The 23,355-nt window shown below is 44.5% G+C and overlaps 1 protein-coding gene across 1 annotated transcript in view; it reads right to left on the bottom strand.

The window, feature by feature from the left end:
• LOC138677011 (adhesion G protein-coupled receptor E3-like) overlaps window positions 1-23,355 on the bottom strand; it is a 148,397-nt gene that overhangs the window by 91,628 nt on the left and 33,414 nt on the right. Inside the window, exons 3-6 of the mRNA XM_069766787.1 lie at window positions 21,418-21,540; window positions 18,460-18,513; window positions 15,344-15,445; window positions 14,420-14,578 (exon numbers count right to left, since the gene is read on the bottom strand). Coding sequence (XP_069622888.1) covers window positions 14,420-14,578; window positions 15,344-15,445; window positions 18,460-18,513; window positions 21,418-21,540 — 438 coding nt within the window. The remainder of the gene's footprint in view (window positions 1-14,419; window positions 14,579-15,343; window positions 15,446-18,459; window positions 18,514-21,417; window positions 21,541-23,355) is intronic.

Genomic DNA, 23,355 nt, shown 5'->3' on the forward strand with positions numbered 1-23,355 from the left:
AATATTTCATTCAGAGATATCTAGGATGTGGTATTTTAGTGTTCCCTTTATTTTTTTGAGCAGTGTATATTCATCTCTTTGCTTTTTGCAGTGAGCAATAAGTATTTGATCCCCTACCAACCATTAAGAGTTCTGGCTCCTAATCAACTTGTTACCTGTATTAAAGATAGCTGTGTTATATAGTCACCTTTATAAAAGACTCCTGTCGACAGACTCAATTAATCAGTCAGACTCTGGCCTCTACAACATGGACAAGCCCAAAGAGCTTTATAAGGATGTCAGGGACAAGATCACAGACCTGCACAAAGCTGTAATGGGCTACAAAACCATAAGTAAGATGCTGGGTGAGGAGGAGACGACGGTTGGTGCTATAGTAAGAAAATGAAAGAAATACAAAGTGACTGTCAATCGACATCGATCTGGGGCACCATGTAAAATATCACCTCATGGGGTATCATAGATCATGAGGAAGGTAAGAGATCATCCTATAACTACATGAGGGGAACTTGTTGATGATCTCAAGGCAGCTGGGACAACAGTACACACTGCAGATTTTACCACAGTACTCTCACAGACAGGTTTGCAGAGTACACACTGCGGCTTAAAGTAATCCCATAGGAGGGGGGTGCAGAGTACCCACAGTGGCCTAAAAGACAGTACTCCCACAGGCATTTGGCTTACAAATGGCAACTAGATGGCTGATGCGTTAGATTTGCTAAATTACAAGAAAACACACAGCGGTCCTGAAAAATTATTTATTTGGCCTAGAAATGGCAACTAGAAGGCTGCTGCCAATTATTTATTTCACAGACTACTAAAAACACACACCAGTCCAGAAAAAGTTATTTATTTAAACCGCCCCTGCTCCAATCTCAGAAGCATCAACCTCGACCTGGAACGGAAGAGAAACATCTGGCTGACACAACACAGGGGCAGAACAAAAACGACGCTTCAACTCCTGAAAAGCTTCCACAGCAGCAGAAGACCAATTAACCAAATCAGCACCCTTCTTGGTCAAATCGGTCAATGGTTTGGCAATGCTAGAAAAATTACAGATGAAGCGACGATAAAAATTAGCAAAGCCCAGGAACTTTTGCAGACTTTTCAGAGATGTCGGCTGAATCCAATCCTGGATGGCTTGGACCTTAACTGGATCCATCTCGATAGTAGAAGGGGTAAAGATGAACCCCAAAAATGAAACTTTCTGCACACCGAAGAGACACTTTGATCCCTTCACAAACAAAGAGTTAGCACGCAGGACCTGAAAAACCATTCTGACCTGCTTCACATGAGACTCCCAATCATCTGAGAAGATCAAAATGTCATCCAAGTAAACAATCAGGAATTTATCCAGATACTCACGGAAGATGTCATGCATAAAAGACTGAAACACAGATGGAGCATTGGCAAGTCCGAACGGCATCACTAGATACTCAAAATGACCCTGGGCCGTATTGAATGCAGTTTTCCATTCATCTCCTTGCCTGATTCTCACCAGATTATATAATAATATAGGGCACGGCACTCTTGGCTTCTAGGAGGTGCACAAGTTGGGTTTCCAACCCGTCAAATCAATGCAATAAATACTTGGCACTCAGGAGATGATAGAAAGTGAACAATTCGTTTATTGGGTGCATCCACAGTTTAAACGTTTTCGGTCTATTAAACAGACCTTCATCAGAAAATAGGTGCTGGATTACTGGAAGCCACGAGTAGAGTGGGCCCACAGGGGTGCTACTTATAGGGCAAGTCCAGGAGAACTGGGCGCCTAGGAGAGACTGGAGCTGCAGGAGTGGAGCGCTATAAGGAGGCGAGACACTCGCAAGGGAAGTAGCGCTGAGGACTCCAGAGAGACAGGCACCGGACCGCTGTGGTAGCGTCACACCTGTGGAATGCATTCCACAGGTGTGACGCTACCACAGCGGTCCGGTGCCTGTCTCTCTGGAGTCCTCAGCGCTACTTCCCTTGCGAGTGTCTCGCCTCCTTATAGCGCTCCACTCCTGCAGCTCCAGTCTCTCCTAGGCGCCCAGTTCTCCTGGACTTGCCCTATAAGTAGCACCCCTGTGGGCCCACTCTACTCGTGGCTTCCAGTAATCCAGCACCTATTTTCTGATGAAGGTCTGTTTAATAGACCGAAAACGTTTAAACTGTGGATGCACCCAATAAACGAATTGTTCACTTTCTATCATCTCACCAGATTATACGCACCACGAAGATCTATCTTAGTGAACCAACTAGCCCCCTTAATCCGAGCAAACAAGTCAGATAACAATGGCAAGGGATACTGAAATTTAACAGTGATCTTATTAAGAAGGCGGTAATCAATACACGGTCTCAGCGAACCATCCTTCTTGGCTACAAAGAAGAACCGTGCTCCCAGTGGTGATGACGATAGGCGAATATGTCCCTTCTCCAGGGATTCCTTCACATAACTGCGCATAGCGGCGTGTTCGGGCACGGATAAATTAAATAATCGACCTTTAGGGAATTTACTACCAGGAATCAAATTGATAGCACAATCACAATCCCTATGCGGAGGTAGAGCATCGGACTTGGGCTCTTCAAATACATCCTGATAATCAGACAAGAACTCTGGGACCTCAGAAGGGGTGGATGACGAAATCGACAAAAATGGAACATCACCATGTACCCCCTGACAACCCCAGCTGGATACCGACATGGAATTCCAATCCAATACTGGATTATGGGTTTGTAGCCATGGCAACCCCAACACGACCACATCATGCAGATTATGCAACACCAGAAAGCGAATAACTTCCTGATGTGCAGGAGCCATGCACATGGTCAGCTGGGCCCAGTATTGAGGTTTATTCTTGGCCAAAGGTGTAGCATCAATTCCTCTCAATGGAATAGGACACCGCAAAGGCTCCAAGAAAAACCCACAACGTTTAGCATAATCCAAATCCATAAGATTCAGGGCAGCGCCCGAATCCACAAATGCCATGACAGAAAACGACGACAAAGAGCATATCAAGGTAATGGACAGAAGGAATTTGGACTGTACAGTACCAATGACGGCAGACCTAGCGGACCGCCTAGTGCGCTTAGGACAATCAGAAATAGCATGAGTGGAATCACCACAGTAGAAACACAGACCATTCAGACGTCTGTATTCCTGCCGTTCAACTCTAGTCATAGTCCTATCGCACTGCATAGGCTCAGGTTTAACCTCAGGCAGTACCGCCAAATGGTGCACAGATTTATGCTCGCGCAAGCGTCGACCGATCTGAATGGCCAAAGACAAAGACTCATTCAAACCAGCAGGCATAGGAAATCCCACCATGACATCCTTAAGAGCCTCAGAGAGACCCTTTCTGAACAAAGCTGCCAGCGCAGATTCATTCCACTGAGTGAGTACTGACCATTTCCTAAATTTCTGACAATATACTTCTATATCATCCTGACCCTGGCACAAAGCCAGCAAATTTTTCTCAGCCTGATCCACTGAATTAGGCTCATCGTACAGCAATCCGAGCGCCAGGAAAAACGCATCGACACTACTCAATGCAGGGTCTCCTGGCGCAAGAGAAAATGCCCAGTCTTGAGGGTCGCCGCGCAAAAAAGAAATAATAATCAAAACCTGTTGAAAAAGGATTACCAGAAGAATGAGGTTTCAAGGCCAGAAATAGCTTACAATTATTTTTGAAACTTAGAAACTTAGTTCTATCTCCAAAAAACAAATCAGGAATAGGAATTCTTGGTTCTAACATAGATTTCTGATCAATAGTATCTTGAATTTTTTGTACATTTATAACGAGATTATCCATTGAAGAGCACAGACCCTGAATCTCCATGTCCACACCTGTGTCCAGAATCACCCAAATGTCTAGGGGAAAAAAAAAAGTGAACACAGAGCAGAAAAAAAAAAAAAAAAATGATGTCAGAACTTTTTCTTTCCCTCTATTGAGAATCATTAGTTAGGCTCCTTGTACTGTTATGTTTGCTAATGACAGGTGTTATGAAGGCAATCCAGAAACACAGTGTGCTTAGCGATCAGAGCGCACACAGTGATCTGACAAATACCCAAAAATACAAGAACGAGCTCTGAGACGTGGAAACTCTGTAGACTGCACACCTGATCCTATCCTAAACACAACTAAAAGCGGCTGTGGATTGCGCCTAACAACTACCTAGGCAACTCGGCACAGCCTAAGAAACTAGCTAGCCTGAAGATAGAAAAATAGGCCTGACTTGCCCCAGAGAAATTCCCCAAAGGAAAAGGCAGCCCCCCACATATAATGACTGTGAGTAAGATGAAAAGACAAAACGTAGGGATGAAATAGATTCAGCAAAGTGGGGCCCGATATTCTAGGACAGAGCGAGGACAGTAAAGCGAACTTTGCAGTCTACAAAAAACCCTAAAGCAAAACCACGCAAAGGGGGCAAAAAAAACCCACCGTGCCGAACTAACGGCACGGCGGTACACCCTTTGCGTCTCAGAGCTTCCAGCAAAACAAAAGACAAGCTGGACAGAAAAAAAGCAACAAAAAAGCAAAAAGCACTTAGCTATACAGAGCAGCAGGTCACAGGAACAATCAGGAGAAGCTCAGATCCAACACTGAAACATTGACAAGGAGCAAGGATAGCTGCATCAGGCGGAGTTAAGTAATGAAGCAGTTAACGAGCTCACCAGAACACCTGAGGGAGGAAGCTCAGAAGCTGCAGTACCACTTGTGACCACAGGAGTGAATTCAGCCACAGAATTCACAACACATCTGGGACATCATGTCTCGCTCTATCCACCAAATTCACGTTGCACCACAGACTGTCCTAGTCCAGGTCAGGAAGGAGATCCCTCAGGAGACCATCCGTTGCCTCATCAGGAGCATGCCCAGGCATTGTGCAGTAGGGGGGTCATACAGGCACATGGAGGCCACACACAATACTGAGCATCTTTTCCTTGTCATGAGGCGTTTCCTCTGCTGCACAGGGGGAATCTCGATCCGTGTCTGCTGCGGTCTCCCATTCGGCATCGGCCGCAGTGGGGCCTGCTCAGCGGAGGCGTCGCTCCCAGCGTCTCGCTGGGACTGATTCTGTGCAGAGGGTTACTGCTGCCTTTTCTGGCTCTCCTGTTGTACCCTGCACTGATCTGCGGCGAGCGGGCTTCTCTGGGACTAAGTCCTTATTTGCACACACTGAGCATGCCCAGGGCAAGATCTCCCGTTGGAGATCGAGGGTCACATGCTCAGGTACTGCAGCACGTTCCATTGGTCCTCCAGGAAGGTCCTGAAAGGGCAAAACTTCGGTAACAGCTTCCTGTGCTGCAACTATATAAGCTGCGCATGACCGCACGGCCATGCGCTAGTATTGTCTTGAAAATATATGTGTGTGTGTAGATGGATGTATGTCGAAGGATGAAAGCTCCTAAGTATCCCTCCCTAGTGTTGTTGTCTGTTTGCGGATGATGGTAGCTATCTAGCGCCCGACTAGCCATCAGCACAAAACACACATAACAGCGTCTAGTTGCTGTGACCGCCTGTACGGCGCCGTGCGCTTTCCTTACCCAAGCCTGGGTGGTTAGCGGCGTCCGTTTGTGCGGCACCGCATGCACACTCGTGCCTTTATATTCTATTTATTAGTTTCCTTACACACCCAGTTGCGGTGTTGTGCCAGCAAGTGTCTAATCGGACTTCAATCCTGAGTAGGGGTTGAGTTCGCTGACTTCTTGCTCGCGCTCTATGTGCGGTACTGCGGTCCTGTGACGCAACAGGATCGCTTCCTTCACGCAGGGTGAAGTTAACCCATGTGTGTATATTTAGTACCGCCATATAGTCCGTCTTACTAGCAGCAGGGTCTTTACCTGCACGGTGGACCTCGGACTGCGAACGCACCTAGTTTCATATCATCTATACTTGGTGCGTTCCACCGGTCCTTAACAGAATACTAGCGCCAAGGTCTGGCTAGTAATGACGGACGATCAGCGTTCACAGCGGTACATCCAGCAGCTGGAGGGTAGGTTGGCGGCTCTAGAGCGTGCAACCTCAGCTGTGGACGTTACTGCTGTCGCTGTTCAGGCTGCAAGTGCAGTTGCAGCCAGTTTGTCCGCTGCCACCCCTGCTCCGACCTTATTCCGTCTCCCGCTTCCAGACAAGTTTGCTGGTGACAGTAAGCTATGTCGGGGATTCGTGAGCCAGTGCTCCATACATCTCGAGCTGAGGGCTGCACGTTTTCCTACGGAACGGGCGAGGGTGGGATTCATTTTGTCTCTTTTGTTGGGCAGGGCGTTGGAGTGGGCAACGCCGCTTTGGGAACGTGGTGATCGTGTGGTACAGAGTGCTCCTATCTTCCTGGACGCTCTGAGGCAGGTCTTTTTGGGACCCCGTGTCACCCACGATACCGCACTCCAATTGTTGGCAATTACTCAGGCTTCGTCCATGGTCAGCCAGTTCGCCATCCTATTCCGGACTCTAGCTTCTGAGCTGGAATGGCCGGATAAAGTCCTTATTCCGGTGTTCTGGAAAGGACTGGCAGATCATGTAAAGGACGCCTTGGCCACCAGGGAGATTCCCGCCACACTGGAGGAGCTTATTACTATAGCTACCCGCATCGATCTCCGTTTAAACGAGCGGAGGTTGGAGCGGACCCAATGTAGGCAGAGGTTTCGGCTGGCTCCCACCTTTGCCAAACCTCTAGAATCTCCTGTTATGGCGTCCGACTCCCATGAGGCCATGAAGGTTTCTCGAGCGGGACCTAGGTCTCAGACCGCTCGAGTACCTGTGGTGTGTAAAAATTGCCAGCAACCGGGACATTACGCTAATAAATGTCCACGGCGGTCGGGAAAACGATCGCGTCTAGTGACCATTGGAGGAGGTTCACTGGACACAGCGGCATTTTCCTCCAAATTGTCCTTTAAAGGGACAATCCTGTTAGGCACATCCACTCTTAGGGTACCGTCACACTATACGATTTACCTACGATCACGACCAGCGATATGACCTGGCCGTGATCGTAGGTAAATCGTAGTGTGGTCGCTGGGGAGCTGTCACACAGACAGCTCTCCAGCGACCAACGATGCCGAGGTCCCTGGGTAACCAGGGTAAACATCGGGTAACTAAGCGCAGGACCGCGCTTAGTTACCCGATGTTTACCCTGGTTACAAGCGTTAAACTAAAAAAAAACAAACAGCACATACTTACATTCTGGTGTCCGTCAGGTCCCTTGCCGTCTCTGCTTCCCGCACTCAGTGACTGCCGGCCGTAAAGTGAAAGTGAAAGCAGAGCCGCTGTGCTCTGCTTTCACTTTACGGCCGGCAGTCACAGTGCGGGAAGCAGAGACGGCAAGGGACCTGACGGACACCAGAATGTAAGTATGTGCTGTTTGTTTTTTTTTAGTTTAACGCTTGTAACCAGGGTAAACATCGGGTAACTAAGCGCGGTCCTGCACTTAGTTACCCGATGTTTACCCTGGTTACAAGCGAACGCATCGCTGGATCGCATCACTAGATCGCTAGATCGGTGTCACACACACCGATCTAGCGATGACAGCGGGAGATCCAGCGATGAAAGAAAGTTCCATACGATCTGCTACGACGTACGGTTCTCAGCAGGATCCCTGATCGCTGCTGCGTGTCAGACACAGCGATATCGTAACGATATCGCTGGAACGTCACGAATCGTACCGTCGTAGCGATCGAAATGTTATAGTGTGACGGTACCCTTACAGTAGAGCTTTGTGTGGATTCAGGAGCAGAAGGAAATTTTATGTCTTCTGCTTTTGCTCTGCTCCACGCAGTACCTCTGGTTATGCTTGCCAAACCAGTAACCGTTAGAGTGGTGAATGGGTCGACACTTCCGTTACAGATCACACATCAGACTGTCCCTTTCACGTTAGCCATGTCCCCATCCCACCAGGAGATTATTTCCCTTCTTGTCCTTCCCGAGGGAATGGATGAGATTCTGCTGGGAATGCCCTGGCTCCGTTTCCACTCCCCACATATTGAGTGGACCTCTGGGAGGATATTGGGTTGGAGTGAATCCTGTAAGGGCAGATGTGTGAAAGAGTGCGTTCAGGTTTCCACCACTGAGATACCCGCAGATCTCTCTACTCTCCCCAAATACTATTGGTCTTATGCAGACGTCTTCTCCAAAAAGGCCGCGGAGACCCTTCCGCCTCACCGTCCCTATGACTGTCCTATAGATCTCTTGCAAGGAGCAGAACCTCCTCGGGGACGTGCCTATACCCTCTCTCTCCCGGAAACGGAGGCTATGTCCAAATACATCCAGGAGAATTTGGCAAGAGGGTTTATTAGGAAGTCAGTGTCACCAGCAGGGGTAGGGTTCTTCTTCGTACAGAAGAAGAATGGAGAATTGCGTCCTTGCATAGACTACAGGGGTCTTAACGCCATCACCGTTAAGAATAAGTACCCGCTGCCCCTGATTTCTGAGCTTTTTGATAGGCTACGGGGAGCTAAGGTATTTACCAAATTAGACCTGCGGGGAGCTTATAACCTGATTCGTATCCGTGAGGGGGACGAATGGAAGACGGCGTTTAACACCAGAGATGGGCACTATGAGTATCTGGTGATGCCCTTCGGGCTCTGTAATGCCCCAGCCGTTTTCCAAGACTTTGTCAACGACATCTTCCGGGATATGCTTTCCACCTCGGTCGTAGTCTATCTGGATGATATTCTCATCTTCTCTCCAGATATTGACTCCCACCGGAGAGATGTTGGCAGAGTCTTCGACCTCTTACGGGTAAACTCTCTTTACGCAAAGTTGGAGAAGTGTGTGTTTGAGCAGGAGTCTTTACCTTTCCTGGGCTATATCATCTCTGCCCAGGGATTGGCTATGGATCCTGCCAAACTACAGGCTGTGATGGACTGGCAAGAACCCCATTCACTTAAAGCGGTGCGGCGCTTTATGGGGTTCATTAATTATTACCGCAGGTTCATTCCCCATTTCTCAACTTTGGTAGCTCCCTTGGTAGCCCTCACCAAGAAGGGGGCAAATACCAAAGTGTGGTCTGAAGAGGTCTCCAGGGCCTTTTCTTCTACTAAGTCTCACTTTGCTAGCGCTCCCATCCTACATCGTCCCGATGTCGATAAGCCGTTTATAATGGAGGTGGATGCCTCTTCCGTTGGTGCTGGAGCAGTCCTCTTCCAAAAGGATGCTCAAGGTCGGAAGCATCCGTGCTTCTTCTTCTCCAAGACCTTCACACCAGCGGAGAGAAATTATTCCATCGGGGACAGGGAGTTGCTAGCGATGAAATTGACTTTCTCAGAGTGGAGACATCTCTTGGAGGGGGCTCGTTTTCCCTTTCAAGTTTTTACAGACCACAAAAATTTGCTATATTTGCAAACAGCCCAGCGGCTAAATTCTCGCCAGGCCAGATGGTCCTTATTCTTCTCCCGATTCCACTTCACCCTCCATTATCTCGCTGGGGAGAAGAATATTCGAGCTGATGCTCTTTCCCGCTCTGTTGTGTCATCTGAGGAGGAGGAAGGAGAGCCTCGGCTTATTGTTCCTTCTGAGAGCTTGAGAACCGTAGCTCCGGTGTCGCTTGAGTCTGTGCCTCCGGGCAAGACTTTTGTGCCCATAAATTTGCGACCGGAGGTTCTCTCTTGGGCTCATTCCTCCAGGGTGGGTGGACACTTTGGGACAAAAAGGACATCTGAGCTGCTGGCGAGGATGTACTGGTGGCCGCATATGCTCCGAGATGTCAGAGATTACATTCTGGCGTGTGTCTCATGCGCCAAAAATAAGTCTCCTCGACAACGGCCGTCTGGGTTACTCTATCCCTTGCCGGTGGCAGACAGGCCCTGGGAGATGGTCGGGATGGACTTTGTAGTGGGTTTGCCCAAGTCTCGCGGCTGTACCGTCATTTGGGTTATTACCGATCATTTCTCGAAAATGGTGCATTTGGTGCCGCTTCCACGGTTACCTTCTGCACGGGCCTTGGCAGCGTTGTTCATAAGGCACATCTTCCGCCTACACGGCATGCCAGACAAAATTGTCAGTGACCGGGGTCCCCAGTTTGCGTCTCGGTTCTGGAGAGAGCTTTTTCGTCTTCTCAGCATTGAGTTAAATCTCTCTTCCGCATATCATCCCGAGACGAATGGGTTGGTAGAGAGGGCCAATCAGACTCTGGTCACATATCTACGACATTTTGTTTCTGCCAGGCAGGATGACTGGGCATCTTTATTACCATGGGCAGAGTTCGCCCTTAATAACGCTGTAGCCGACTCCACCGGTCAGACCCCTTTCCTCCTTAATTACGGCCAGCATCCGCGGGTTCCTGTGCCTATGCCCGTGTCCTCTGCTGACTCCAGGGTGGCAGACTGGGCAGTGGAGGCACGGGACATTTGGGACCGCACTCAAGATGCCATTCGGGCCTCGAAGGAGAGAATGAGGTCCTCCGCCGATGCACATCGGCGCCCTGCCCCGACCTTTGCTCCTGGCGATTTAGTGTGGCTCTCCGCCCGTAACATCAGGCTGCGTGTAGAGTCCACTAAGTTTGCACCTCGCTACTTGGGTCCCTTCAAGGTCCTCGAACAGGTTAATCCTGTGGTCTACTGCCTGGCCCTTCCTCCACGCCTTGGTATCACCGACACCTTTCATGTGTCCCTCCTTAAGCCCGTATACATGTCTCGGTTTTCTGAGTCATCTGCCGAGACATCGGGTTCGTCTACGGACGATTTCGAGGTGAACGCTATTTTGGGGTGCAAGGTGGTACGTGGCAAAAAATTTTATTTGGTGGACTGGAAGGGTTATGGTCCTGAGGACAGGTCCTGGGAGCCTGCTGAGCACATTCGGGCTCCGCTGCTCATTGCTGCCTTCGAGCGTAGCGAGGCCCAAGGAGGGGGTGCCCTAGGAGGGGGGAAAATGTTAGGAGTCGAGTTTCCTCTGCTGCACAGGGGGAATCTCGATCCGTGTCTGCTGCGGTCTCCCATTCGGCATCGGCCGCAGTGGGGCCTGCTCAGCGGAGGCGTCGCTCCCAGCGTCTCGCTGGGATTGATTCTGTGCAGAGGGTTACTGCTGCCTTTTCTGGCTCTCCTGTTGTACCCTGCACTGATCTGCGGCGAGCGGGCTTCTCTGGGACTAAGTCCTTATTTGCACACACTGAGCATGCCCAGGGCAAGATCTCCCGTTGGAGATCGAGGGTCACATGCTCAGGTACTGCAGCACGTCCCATTGGTCCTCCAGGAAGGTCCTGAAAGGGCAAAACTTCGGTAACAGCTTCCTGTGCTGCAACTATATAAGCTGCGCATGACCGCACGGCCATGCGCTAGTATTGTCTTGAAAATATATGTGTGTGTGTAGATGGATGTATGTCGAAGGATGAAAGCTCCTAAGTATCCCTCCCTAGTGTTGTTGTCTGTTTGCGGATGATGGTAGCTATCTAGCGCCCGACTAGCCATCAGCACAAAACACACATAACAGCGTCTAGTTGCTGTGACCGCCTGTACGGCGCCGTGCACTTTCCTTACCCAAGCCTGGGTGGTTAGCGGCGTCCGTTTGTGCGGCACCGCACGCACACTCGTGCCTTTATATTCTATTTATTAGTTTCCTTACACACCCAGTTGCGGTGTTGTGCCAGCAAGTGTCTAATCGGACTTCAATCCTGAGTAGGGGTTGAGTTCGCTGACTTCTTGCTCGCGCTCTATGTGCGGTACTGCGGTCCTGTGACGCAACAGGATCGCTTCCTTCACGCAGGGTGAAGTTAACCCATGTGTGTATATTTAGTACCGCCATATAGTCCGTCTTACTAGCAGCAGGGTCTTTACCTGCACGGTGGACCTCGGACTGCGAACGCACCTAGTTTCATATCATCTATACTTGGTGCGTTCCGCCGGTCCTTAACAGCCTGTAATTTGATTTTCCACTTTGATTTTGAGTATCATTCCAAATCCAGACCTCCATGGTATATTCATTTTGATTTACACTGATACAGTAATTGCTATGTTTTATTGTTCTGAACACATTCCACTATGCAATGAATAAAAATTTGCAACTGTAATATTTCATTCAGAGATATCTAGGATGTGGTATTTTAGTGTTCCCTTTATTTTTTTGAGCAGTGTATATTCATCTCTTTGCTTTTTGCAGTGAGCAATAAGTATTTGATCCCCTACCAACCATTAAGAGTTCTGGCTCCTAATCAACTTGTTACCTGTATTAAAGATAGCTGTGTTATATAGTCACCTTTATAAAAGACTCCTGTCGACAGACTCAATTAATCAGTCAGACTCTGGCCTCTACAACATGGACAAGCCCAAAGAGCTTTATAAGGATGTCAGGGACAAGATCACAGACCTGCACAAAGCTGTAATGGGCTACAAAACCATAAGTAAGATGCTGGGTGAGGAGGAGACGACGGTTGGTGCTATAGTAAGAAAATGAAAGAAATACAAAGTGACTGTCAATCGACATCGATCTGGGGCACCATGTAAAATATCACCTCATGGGGTATCATAGATCATGAGGAAGGTAAGAGATCATCCTATAACTACATGAGGGGAACTTGTTGATGATCTCAAGGCAGCTGGGACAACAGTACACACTGCAGATTTTACCACAGTACTCTCACAGACAGGTTTGCAGAGTACACACTGCGGCTTAAAGTAATCCCATAGGAGGGGGGTGCAGAGTACCCACAGTGGCCTAAAAGACAGTACTCCCACAGGCATTTGGCTTACAAATGGCAACTAGATGGCTGATGCGTTAGATTTGCTAAATTACAAGAAAACACACAGCGGTCCTGAAAAATTATTTATTTGGCCTAGAAATGGCAACTAGAAGGCTGCTGCCAATTATTTATTTCACAGACTACTAAAAACACACACCAGTCCAGAAAAAGTTATTTCTTTGGCCTACGAATGGCAATGCAATGGCTGATGCAAATTATTTATTTCCACACTACTAGAAAATACATAGTAGTCTTGAAAAAAATGTTTTTGGCCTCCAAATGACAATAAGACGGCTGATGCAAATTATTTATTTGCCACACTTACTAGAAAACACACAAAGGAACTGAAAAAATATTTCTTTGGCCTTCAAATGATAATGAGATGGCTGATGCGGTATATTTATTTGTACACACAGAAGTTTAAAGGGCTGTACTACCACGGGTAGAGGGATGGAGAGAACACACTGCAGATTTTAGCACAGTACTCTCACAGACGGGTTTACAGAGTACACACAGCAGCTTACAGGGCAGTAATCCCACAGGCAGGGGGTGCAGAGTACCCACAGCGGCCTAAAGGGCAGTAATCCCGCAGGAAGGGGGTGCAGAGTACCCACAGCGGCCTAAAGGGCAGTAATCCCACAGGAAGGGGATGTGGCTGTGATGGCTCCGGAAGTGCCCACGGTCTAAAAGCTTGTTGATTGACTGCACTTCAGCCTTCCAATAAGCTTTATTAGACTGGCGAACCTAATCAGGAAAACGGACAAGTCTGTGTTTGGGGTTCGACAACAAACACTAGGTGTTCGGTATGAACCCTGAACTTTCCCGCTCGAGTTAACTTATCCCTATTCTCAATGTGAATTTACTGTATTTAGCTGATGAAATTTCATGATTACTTTGGGATATATGCGTAAAAATCGCATGGCATATGCATGGTCCGTGTGCGCCTTCCAATTTTTTTCTCTCATCCATTGACACGCATTGGCAAGTCTCGTCCGAGATATGAGTGCAATGGAAAAACTAGCAGAGGAAAAACTAGCAGATGAGCGCTGACTGACTGAATAACAATGGTCAGAGTGCAATGTAATGTTTTCTCACATTGCACTTCTCTGTTTTATATGCTAGTGTGAGCGAAACGTTAGTAAGCCAAAACCAGGAGTCGGTGATAAATGCAGAAGTGGTGACGTGTTCCTATTATACTTTTCCTCTGATTGTTCCACTTTTGATTTTGGCTTAGAAACACTGATGTGAAATACTGACCAAATACTGAAAGTGGTGGGAACGTGGCCTTAGGGTCTGTGAAAATCATGGACAGCACAAGGATGACATCGGTTTACAATACTTGCGTTGTGCTGTGAGTTTAACATTGCAAAGTATACAAGAAGCTTTGTAATTTATTTATTTATCCATCCTTGAAAAACACTGATGAAACTCTGACCAAATACAGATGATACTCAGATCCAAAACACTAACGCACTTATCATTTTTTCTGAATGAGACCTTATGCAAACAGTCATTCATGCCGCTCACCTTTGTGAGTCAATGGTTGGTGTTGATTATCCATGAATTTTAACTTTTGCAATTATACAAGGATAACAAAAGACCACAAAAGAAAGAAATGCCTCCTCAGGTTCTTCACTAGGAATAGTGGGGCATCAATCACCTGGATCCATACTTTATATGTAACATTTCTAGAAGATTTTATTCAGAATGGAACCAGTTTTGGACTACACACCTCATTACTCTTAATTATTTCATTTTTCCGCTTATCACTTACCTGTACACTTGTTGAGTTTTTTGTCTTCGGAAGGACAGAATTCGGTTACATTTTCTCGCTGAAAGCCTTTTTTACATTCACAGTAATAACCACTTTGGATGTTTTTACACTCAGCGTAGGCATCACACTGGTGCGTGCCATCTCTGCACTCGTTTACTTCTGTAAAACACAGAAAACTTGTGAGAAAAATTTTCCCCTTGGTTACCAATTTTTCAAGGATCTTAGAATGGTTAAACGTTTAGCAGCAATTTTTCTTTAACTTTTTTTTCAATAAAATTGACACATTTTAAAAACCTACTCAGTTCTGATGTGACTAGTTATACTAGTTATACTAGTTTAAAAACTGCACCTGTCGAACTATTCAAAATCGAATTCAATACATTTTTTTTTTAACTCTTAGGTGCCTCACGGGAAATAATGCAATAAGAAATGGAAAAAGTACATTCTTTCAATTAAAATTAACTTTTAGCCCCAATTTATTCACTTTGACAAAGAGTAATAACACAAAAATGCTATTAAAAAATTGTTACGCAATTGCTATTGATCCCGGGCAATACTCTACATGTGGAGAATTTACTGTTTGAGTACTCAGCGGGGCTCAGGAGGGGAGTATCGCTTCCTGACTTTTGGAGCCCAAATTTCACTCGAATACATTGTTCCATTTGCTGAACCCCAGGGGTGCCGAAACAGCAGAAACCACCATCTCCCATGAATGACATAATTTTGGAATCTGCACTTTGTATTTCATGCCAAACCAGCACATACTTATTGTAGCAGAACTGAAAGTGCTTCTGTTGGGTGTATATGTGGTATATGTGAGACAGCGGCCGCAGTCTGAATGTATGCCCTGCTACAGTATATTACTTATTTTACTTATTTTTTGCGATGTCCCACTGTATAGAAAAGAGCGCACACATCACTTACCTACACAGACTCCATTATCATTCGTATACCCTGGTATACAGGGAAGTGACTTGTCCCAGGACTGGCCTTCTGGGCAGATATGGTTATTACAGTTGGTTGTAGCTAAAGGATATTAAGAGGTCTGTTCAGTTTTTATTGAATATATCTGCATTTTAACTCTTCATGATTTTAGGAAAGCGAACCTAAAAGGAGATTCATGTTCCCCAAACTGTGGACAACCTGAATCAGTTGCTGGACGCGTGATTGCAGTGTTTGTTTTAGGCCTGAGCCACACCACCGTACAATATGGCCAAGTGCTATGCGAAAAAACATCACATAGCACTCGGCCCAGTGTTACTCTATGGGGCAATCCAAATCGGCAGCATGCTGCGATTGTACGCGTATATTGTCCGAGACTCTTCAATCAAAGCCTGAGGGTGCAAGAAACAGTGGAACGCCAAACGGACCATCCGTATAGAAAACAACAAATACGCACACATTTTCCTGAAGCCAGGAAATTGCATCAGCCAAGAACAGGACACTTGGAATTCAGTTTGTCCTGGCAACCTATATAAAGGGCAGGAACACACGTCCACAGACACCAGCAACATGGCCACACGTATTCATGTGAACATGCTGATTGTTCTGGTGCAGGAGAGGCCTGAGATCCGGGACCAACGCGACGCCAACTATGCAGACCGCAAAAAAAAAAGAATGCAGCTTGGAGACACATATGCTGCCATATGTTCCTCAATTATGAGGAAAGTCCACGAGAAGTGCAGCAGGACATTAGTAAGTAAAAACTAAATAAATAAATAAAGTGTAAATTCATTATTCCTCATGACGTTATTTAGAATATCCGGCATGTTTGGTAATACACACTCGGCAAACTGAATGCAAGTTTACGCTGTAGCCTATCAATACAAACAACGCAAGCAACGTGATCATACTTATTGTGTCACTTTGCAGTCACTGATGTCACACGATGGTCGCACAGCTGCCGGGATCAATTCCGCCATGAGAGTTAAAAAGAGGCGCTGGGGAATAAGGCCCCTTAACCGTCGCCGTTAAAAGGCGTATCGGCGGTCGTTAAGGGGTTAATGGGACAGTACATAAGGTAAATCAGTGAGAAATGTAAAGTCATATTGATGTCATATGGGTAAATGGCTGAGAGAACATCACATCATTGCATTGCAAACGCATTACACAAGGACTACCATATTGAGAACACTTGTGTGACTCTCGGCAGAGAGACTCGGACTGATTTTTTTTTTATACGTTTAGTGAGATGCCGGCCTTACTCTGAAATGCTGCAAGGTGTCAGAAAAAGACATAGGGACCATGGCTCCAATTCATCAAAACCACTGAGAGAATTGCTGATCTTGGTGGTGGTGTGTTGGAGTGAATGCTTCTGATTCATTAAGAGTTGCACACCTCATCATGAATTAGGCGAGGCACATAGTGGCATGCACTTTAGTGGGCACCTCAACAACAAATCTTACTCCAGCCCCAGCTGGAGTAAGATTTTTCGCGTAGTGAACGCCACAGCTCATAATAAATTTTACAAGTGGGGGTCCCATGCCCCATCATATGCCCATCCCAGCTCCACCCATCTTATTAGAGCTGTGGCGAGAATGGCGTGAAATTCAATAGGGTGAAACCAATTGGTGTGAAATGTTGGGCTGTCTAGGGATCCAGAAAACAAGTGTGGAAACTAGTATTCTCATGTGAGATGATACGCCATGGTACATAGAGCAGTGGAAATAGAAGAATGCCATGCTCAACTAACCATCTAATGTCATATATAATAGACCTGGCCTATTTAATTGACTCTTCCCATAAATACAGACAAAACCAAAAAGAGAATCTAGGAAGCACATGTCATAGGTATCTAAAACCAATAATTTTTATTAAGTAAACGCATTTTTGCGTTTACTTAATAAAAATTATTGGTTTTAGATACCTATGACATGTGCTTCCTAGATTCTCTTTTTGGTTTTAACCATCTAATGTGTTTGGGACCCTTCCACTTCTTCATTGTCAACAAAGGTTGATGGCAGATAAAGATGAGTAAGTTGGATTTCAATAATCTAATCATTACATTCTTCTTATAAAAAAAAACAATGACAGAAGTTCTGGCAGAGACTTATTCTCCTCTTACTACTAAGAACATATAAACTCTTGGCCAAGCCCAAAATGTAAACTTGTGTGTTGCAGGACGGGAGGAATAGCTGTTAAACTATAAAAAAAATGTCTTAAACACACAACGTGTTTCTACAGCACCCTTTTAGGCTACTTTCACACTAGCGTCGGATTCGGCCCGTCGCATTGCGTGGGCCGAGATTGCGACGCTAGCGTTTGATGAGCCGCACAACGGGTGCAGCGGATGCATTTCTCCGGCGCATCCGCTGCCCCATTGTGAGGTGCGGGGAGGTGGGGGAGGAAAAAGCGGTCCGTCGGCAGCAAAAAACGTTACATTTAACGTTTTTTGCTCCCGGCGGTCCACCACAATACGGCGCAACCGTCGCATGACGGTTGCGATGTGTGAAAATACGTCGCAATGCGTCGGTAATGTTACTCTATGGGGCAAAAACGCATCCTGCAAACAACTTTGCAGGATGCGTTTTTTTCCCCTAAACGACGCATTGCGACGTATTAAAAAAAATGCCAGTGTGAAAGTAGCCTTAACTGGCCTATGCCAACATTAAGAAACGAATGTGTGTGGACCCCCAGGACACAGCTCATGTGTCCACATCATGCTCTTGCATTGACCGTGTACTGTTGCGGCTTCCAATAGTCTTTTCAGAACCTAAACAATTTCGAAATAATTTTTAATACTGTACTGTTTATAGGATTACACAACGTTTTGCCCAAAATATTCTGAGAACAATGGAGATTACATTTTTGACTCATTGATTTGTTCCATTTAAATAGTGTTAGAGTCAATCTAAGCCCCCAGCTGAAATGCAGTATATAGCATGGAGTAGGAAAAGCAGTCTATATGTTTGATGGGGCACAAGGAGGATTTCAGACTACATGAGACTGCTGATAGTTTGTGCAGATCATCTAGAAAATAAAACCGCGTGCAAACACCATCCATAGGTAGCATCCTACATAGGACAGCCCGTGATACTTACTTGGAGGTAAAGTCGACTTAGGACAGGTCAACCTCATTGGTTTCTTTTGAACATCTATGAAAAAAATAACGTGTCAGTGTCCCCACATAATATGATATAGAGAAATGCTGTGATGTACATAAAGGCACAAATCAGTCAAGTTTTGCAAAAATTCTGATGAAAAACTGCTTAAAATGTTGCATAATTTTGCAATATTTTAAGTTTTTATGCCAATTCGGCCATCTCTGACAACTTTTTTGAAAAGGGAAAGTGGATGACAATTTCATTATAATTTATGCCCCTTTGACTGGAATACTATGGATATAAATAGTCTACACGCCCCTGTAGAAACAGTAGGTTTTTAGTAACATGAAAAAATTCATACAAAGAAGAATAATTTCAGAACTTTTCACACCTTTAATGTCACCCATAATCTGTACAATTCAGTTGAAAAATAAGCTGAAATCTTTTTTGGGTCGAAAAAGAAAGAATTGAAATAATGTAGTTGGATAAATATGCACATCATTAAACTCGTACTTTGTTGAAGTGCTCTTTGAATTTATGATAGCATTCAGCCTTTTTAGGTAGGAGTCTATCAGCATAGCACATCTAGAATTGGCAATTTTTGTTAACTCTTCCTTGCAGTAGCATTCGAAATCTCAGATTTCACGGGCATCTCCTGTGTACAGTGCTCTATCTGGGGTATTCCAAAACTTTGTCTCATGGAAAATCCATTCTCTTCTTGATTTTGAGGAATGCTAAGGGTCATTGTCATGCTGAAAGGTAAAATTTATGTTCATAGTAAGCTTTTAAACAGAGTCCTGGAGGTTTAGTTGCAAAATTGACTGATATTTGTAACTATTCATAATCATCTGCACCTTGAAACAAGGCCAAGTTTTAGCTGCTGAAAAACAGCCCTAAAGCATAATGCTGCCTCCACCATGCTTCACTGTGTGTATCGTGTTCATTTTGATGATGCGCAGTGATAGCTTTGGGCCAAATATACTCTTTGGAATTATGGCTAAAATGTTCAACCTTGGGTTCATCAGACCATAACATGGTTTCCCACATGCTATTGATGTAGATCTTGGCAAAACATAGCTGGTTTTGGATGTTTTTCTTTGTAAGAAAAGGCTTCTGTTTTGACAACCTACGCTACATGCCAGACATATGAAGAATATGGGAGATAGTTGCCACATGCAGTACACAACGTGTACTTTCCAGAAATTTTTGTAGCGCCCAGATTAATTTTCTTCTCTTTTCATCAAATTTTGAGGCACATCAAGTTCTACATAATATCTCGGTAGTGTCACATTTATATCACTTATTGATTACTCTTTTCGCAGCGTACCATGGTATTTCTAATGCCTTGGAAATGTTTTTATACACCTCTCCTGACTGATAAGCTTCAATAATGAGATCCCTTTGCTGTGTTGTAAGCCGTTTAGGGACCATGGCTTTTTCTGTAAAGTGCAACTATGAAAATGTCAGAAAAATCCTACTAGAATAGCAAAACTTTATGTGGGGTTAATCAGAATCACTGTAAATCATGGCAGATGTGTACTGACTCCTGTGTAACATAAGTTTAAATGTTATTGGCTAATTTAGAACACAACCACCTCCCCAATTATAAAAGGGCATTCACACTTATGCAACTACATTATTTTAGTTTTGTTATTTTTATTTCCCCTCTCAAAATGATTACATTTAGTTACTGAATCATGATTATGATGACATTAAAGGTGGAAAAAGTTCTAAAATGATTCTTCTTGGTATTATTTTCTATGACAATTTTAGCAGAGGTATGTAGACTTTTTATATATACTGTACATTTACTGCGGTGGCACATGACTGTGCCAAAAGGTGAAGGAAATAAAATTAAAGCTACTAAGTCAAATTTATTTCACAAATGTAGGTATGTGATGTGTCCTCCTTTTGTAGTGATTAGTCGCTTCACCCTCTTGGTCTTCTGCACATCAGCTTCACTTCTTGATCCTACGACCTCACATTGGTCGCACTTGGAATTATCTTTGTTTTTGTTTTCAAAATCCAAGTTTCCTATTCATAACTGTGCGCTGGTCCACAACTTTTCTGTCAGGTAAGTTTAGTTGACAGTCCAACAATGGGTTGTGTTGACCCAAAAACTACTTGGAGTGCCTGGAATTGGGGGAGGGTGGTAGGTCTTGCTGAAATGTAACAACACAACTTAAAAACCAGTTCTACAATGGTGGTATCAGTTTCATCTTCAGGGAGTAAACGCAGGGGTGAACCTTGCCTCTCTGCTGCCTGAGGCGAACTGCAAAACGGCGCCCCCCCACGTAGTAAAATCAGTACAAATAAGTCTTAGCAGGACCATATCTGACAACCTCAGCTCATCCACATAGGGTAACACACCAACTCTGCTATATCCCACTAGTGTCAGAGCAGGGATTACAGGGAGAGTCGGCACCAGGTGTTCTGACTGCCGCTCTGCTGCCCCCTGTCTTTAAGGATGCTCCGCCGCCTGAGGCAAAGTATTCAACTTGCCTCATGATAGCAGCACTCCTGAGTAAATGCCTCATTGGACTAGTCCTGGTCCATAAGCTTACAGCGAGGTGCTGTATATCACTTCGTTTTGCTCCAATATGTGCAGTTTCATAAGGAGTTTGTGTAATTTGACGAAAAGTATGGTCAAATGTTTATATGTTACAATCAATGTAGTGAAGTTATGGCTGGTAGAAGTCTTCATGGCGGCCTGGGCTGGGTGGAGAATATGGATTTATCTGTACTGTGGTTTCTTATATGGTCTACAGAAATTACAGAGATCTCTATTTCATCACAGCATAGTGGTATTATCATATTTTGGTCTTTTCTAGAGGGTTTTTGTTTTTAATATCCTGAGCAGCATTTTCATCCGCTTAGGTCCCCTCTGGGATGTCTATAACCAGCATGAGCATGATGAGACTCTACATTAGGAGCATTGAGAAGAAATCCACTCACCTCTGCAAACTCTGACGCCCTTTTTTTTACATTGGTAGTAATCTTTTATGCAGCGGCATGCAGTTTTCTTTTCGCAGCTTACATTCGAGGGGCAGATCCAGTTGTCTGGGCACAGTTTTTCACCTGACGGTAACATTGTTTGACATAATTACACAATTAGTCAGTTTTTTTGCATATTATTATTATGGTTGTTCCATTTTGCGTTGCATATTGCACATAAATCAATTATTGATAACGGTATCGAGGCAGATATGTGACACAACAAAGTATAAACCAATAAATATCCAACGTAATATAACACAACCATAATAGTAATATAAAAAAAAATGAACAAACAAATGAAATTCAATAAATATAAAACAAATATTTTTTATAATTCATCCCATATGGAAATTCTGTATTTAAACTCAAAATCCAATATGCCCCTCGCAATGCTAGCTGTCTTTGCCAATTGCCTCCTCTGAAAGGACAGAAATTGTGACATGTCAGCTTTATGAATGGTGGTGAAGTGTTGTATGGCTCCAGAGTACGTACTATTGTTATTGTGAATATTATCTATGCGCTCTGCTATGTTTTTTCAACTTGTCCAATATAACACATATTACATGAGTGACGCTCTATACAGTAAACCACATCATGTGGATCGTAACTGATGAAAGATTTTTTTTGTACGTTACTATTATGGATGTTTTATATTGCGTTGGATATTTATTGGTTTATATTTTGTTGTGTCATATATCGGCCTCGATACCGTTGTCATCAATTGCATTATGTGCATCTAGCCCAACCTGACCGTAGCTCACACCTGCATTAAGGTTTTCTGAATGTCAGTATTTTTGTTTCGTGTTCTGATTGCTTTTGGACCTATTCAAATTGTCTCAGATATAGAAAAGAATGTTCTTCAGTGTAAAAGGTAAAACTTCAAATTTATTTAGTACTTGATAAAAAAGGACAACACAAAAGAAATCCCAGGGGGTGCAAGACCGACGCGTTTCGACTAGGTAGTCTTACTCATGGTCTCATATTGTCTACCCATGATTCTGCTTTATATCCTATGACTAAGGGCGTGCGCCAGAAATGCGTCAGGTTTTAACATGTGAATCGCATTCCAAGTTTTTATGTTTTTCCGATATTCCAATAAAGTTTTAATTTTATATGAATGGTTGGAAGGAAGTGCCGAATTTCTCCTAGTTAATTTGATTGATTTTATTTTACCTCCCACAGCCCTACTTAATGGCTCAGTGAGGTATGTTTGCTCACAGTGCTACCCCTCTGACAACTGAGACAAGTCTCATGCAGTGTTTCTTCTCTCTGCAACCCATCATGACAAATGACTTGGATGGGATGCAGTTTGAAATATGTAAGAAAGGCAATTTTTTTTTTTTACATTTTTGGAGAAGCCCTTCCTGCCGATGTCAACTTTTTTGTGCTTTTTATTTCCTCCTCTCCTTCTAAGGCTGCCGTCACACGGTCAGTATTTGGTCAGTATTTTACATCAGTATTTGTAGCCAAAACCAGGAGTGGAACAGATAGAGGAAAAGTATAATAGAAACATATGCACCACTTCTGTATATCACCCACTCCTGGTTTTGGCTACAAATACTGATGTAAAATACTGACCAAATACAGCTAGTGTGACGGCAGCCTAAGAGGCATAACTTTTTTATTTTTCTGTCATCATAGCTATATGAGGACTTGTTTCTTTTACCATACTATGTATGGGAAAGCATTAAAAAAAATTTAAGTGAAATGGTGAAGAAAAAACAAATTGGCATGGTTTTGGGGGCTTTGTTTTTATGTCATTCATTATTTGATTAAATTACGGTAACCTGAAAATATGATTCCTCGGGTCAGTATTACAGTGATAGCAAACTTAGTTTTTTCTTTACTTAAGTGGTGAAACAAAATAAAAATTTGGAAAAAAGAAATTGGATTGTG

Source organism: Ranitomeya imitator, chromosome 4, assembly GCF_032444005.1.
Source record: "Ranitomeya imitator isolate aRanImi1 chromosome 4, aRanImi1.pri, whole genome shotgun sequence".
In the NCBI taxonomy this organism is placed as follows: domain Eukaryota; kingdom Metazoa; phylum Chordata; class Amphibia; order Anura; family Dendrobatidae; genus Ranitomeya; species Ranitomeya imitator.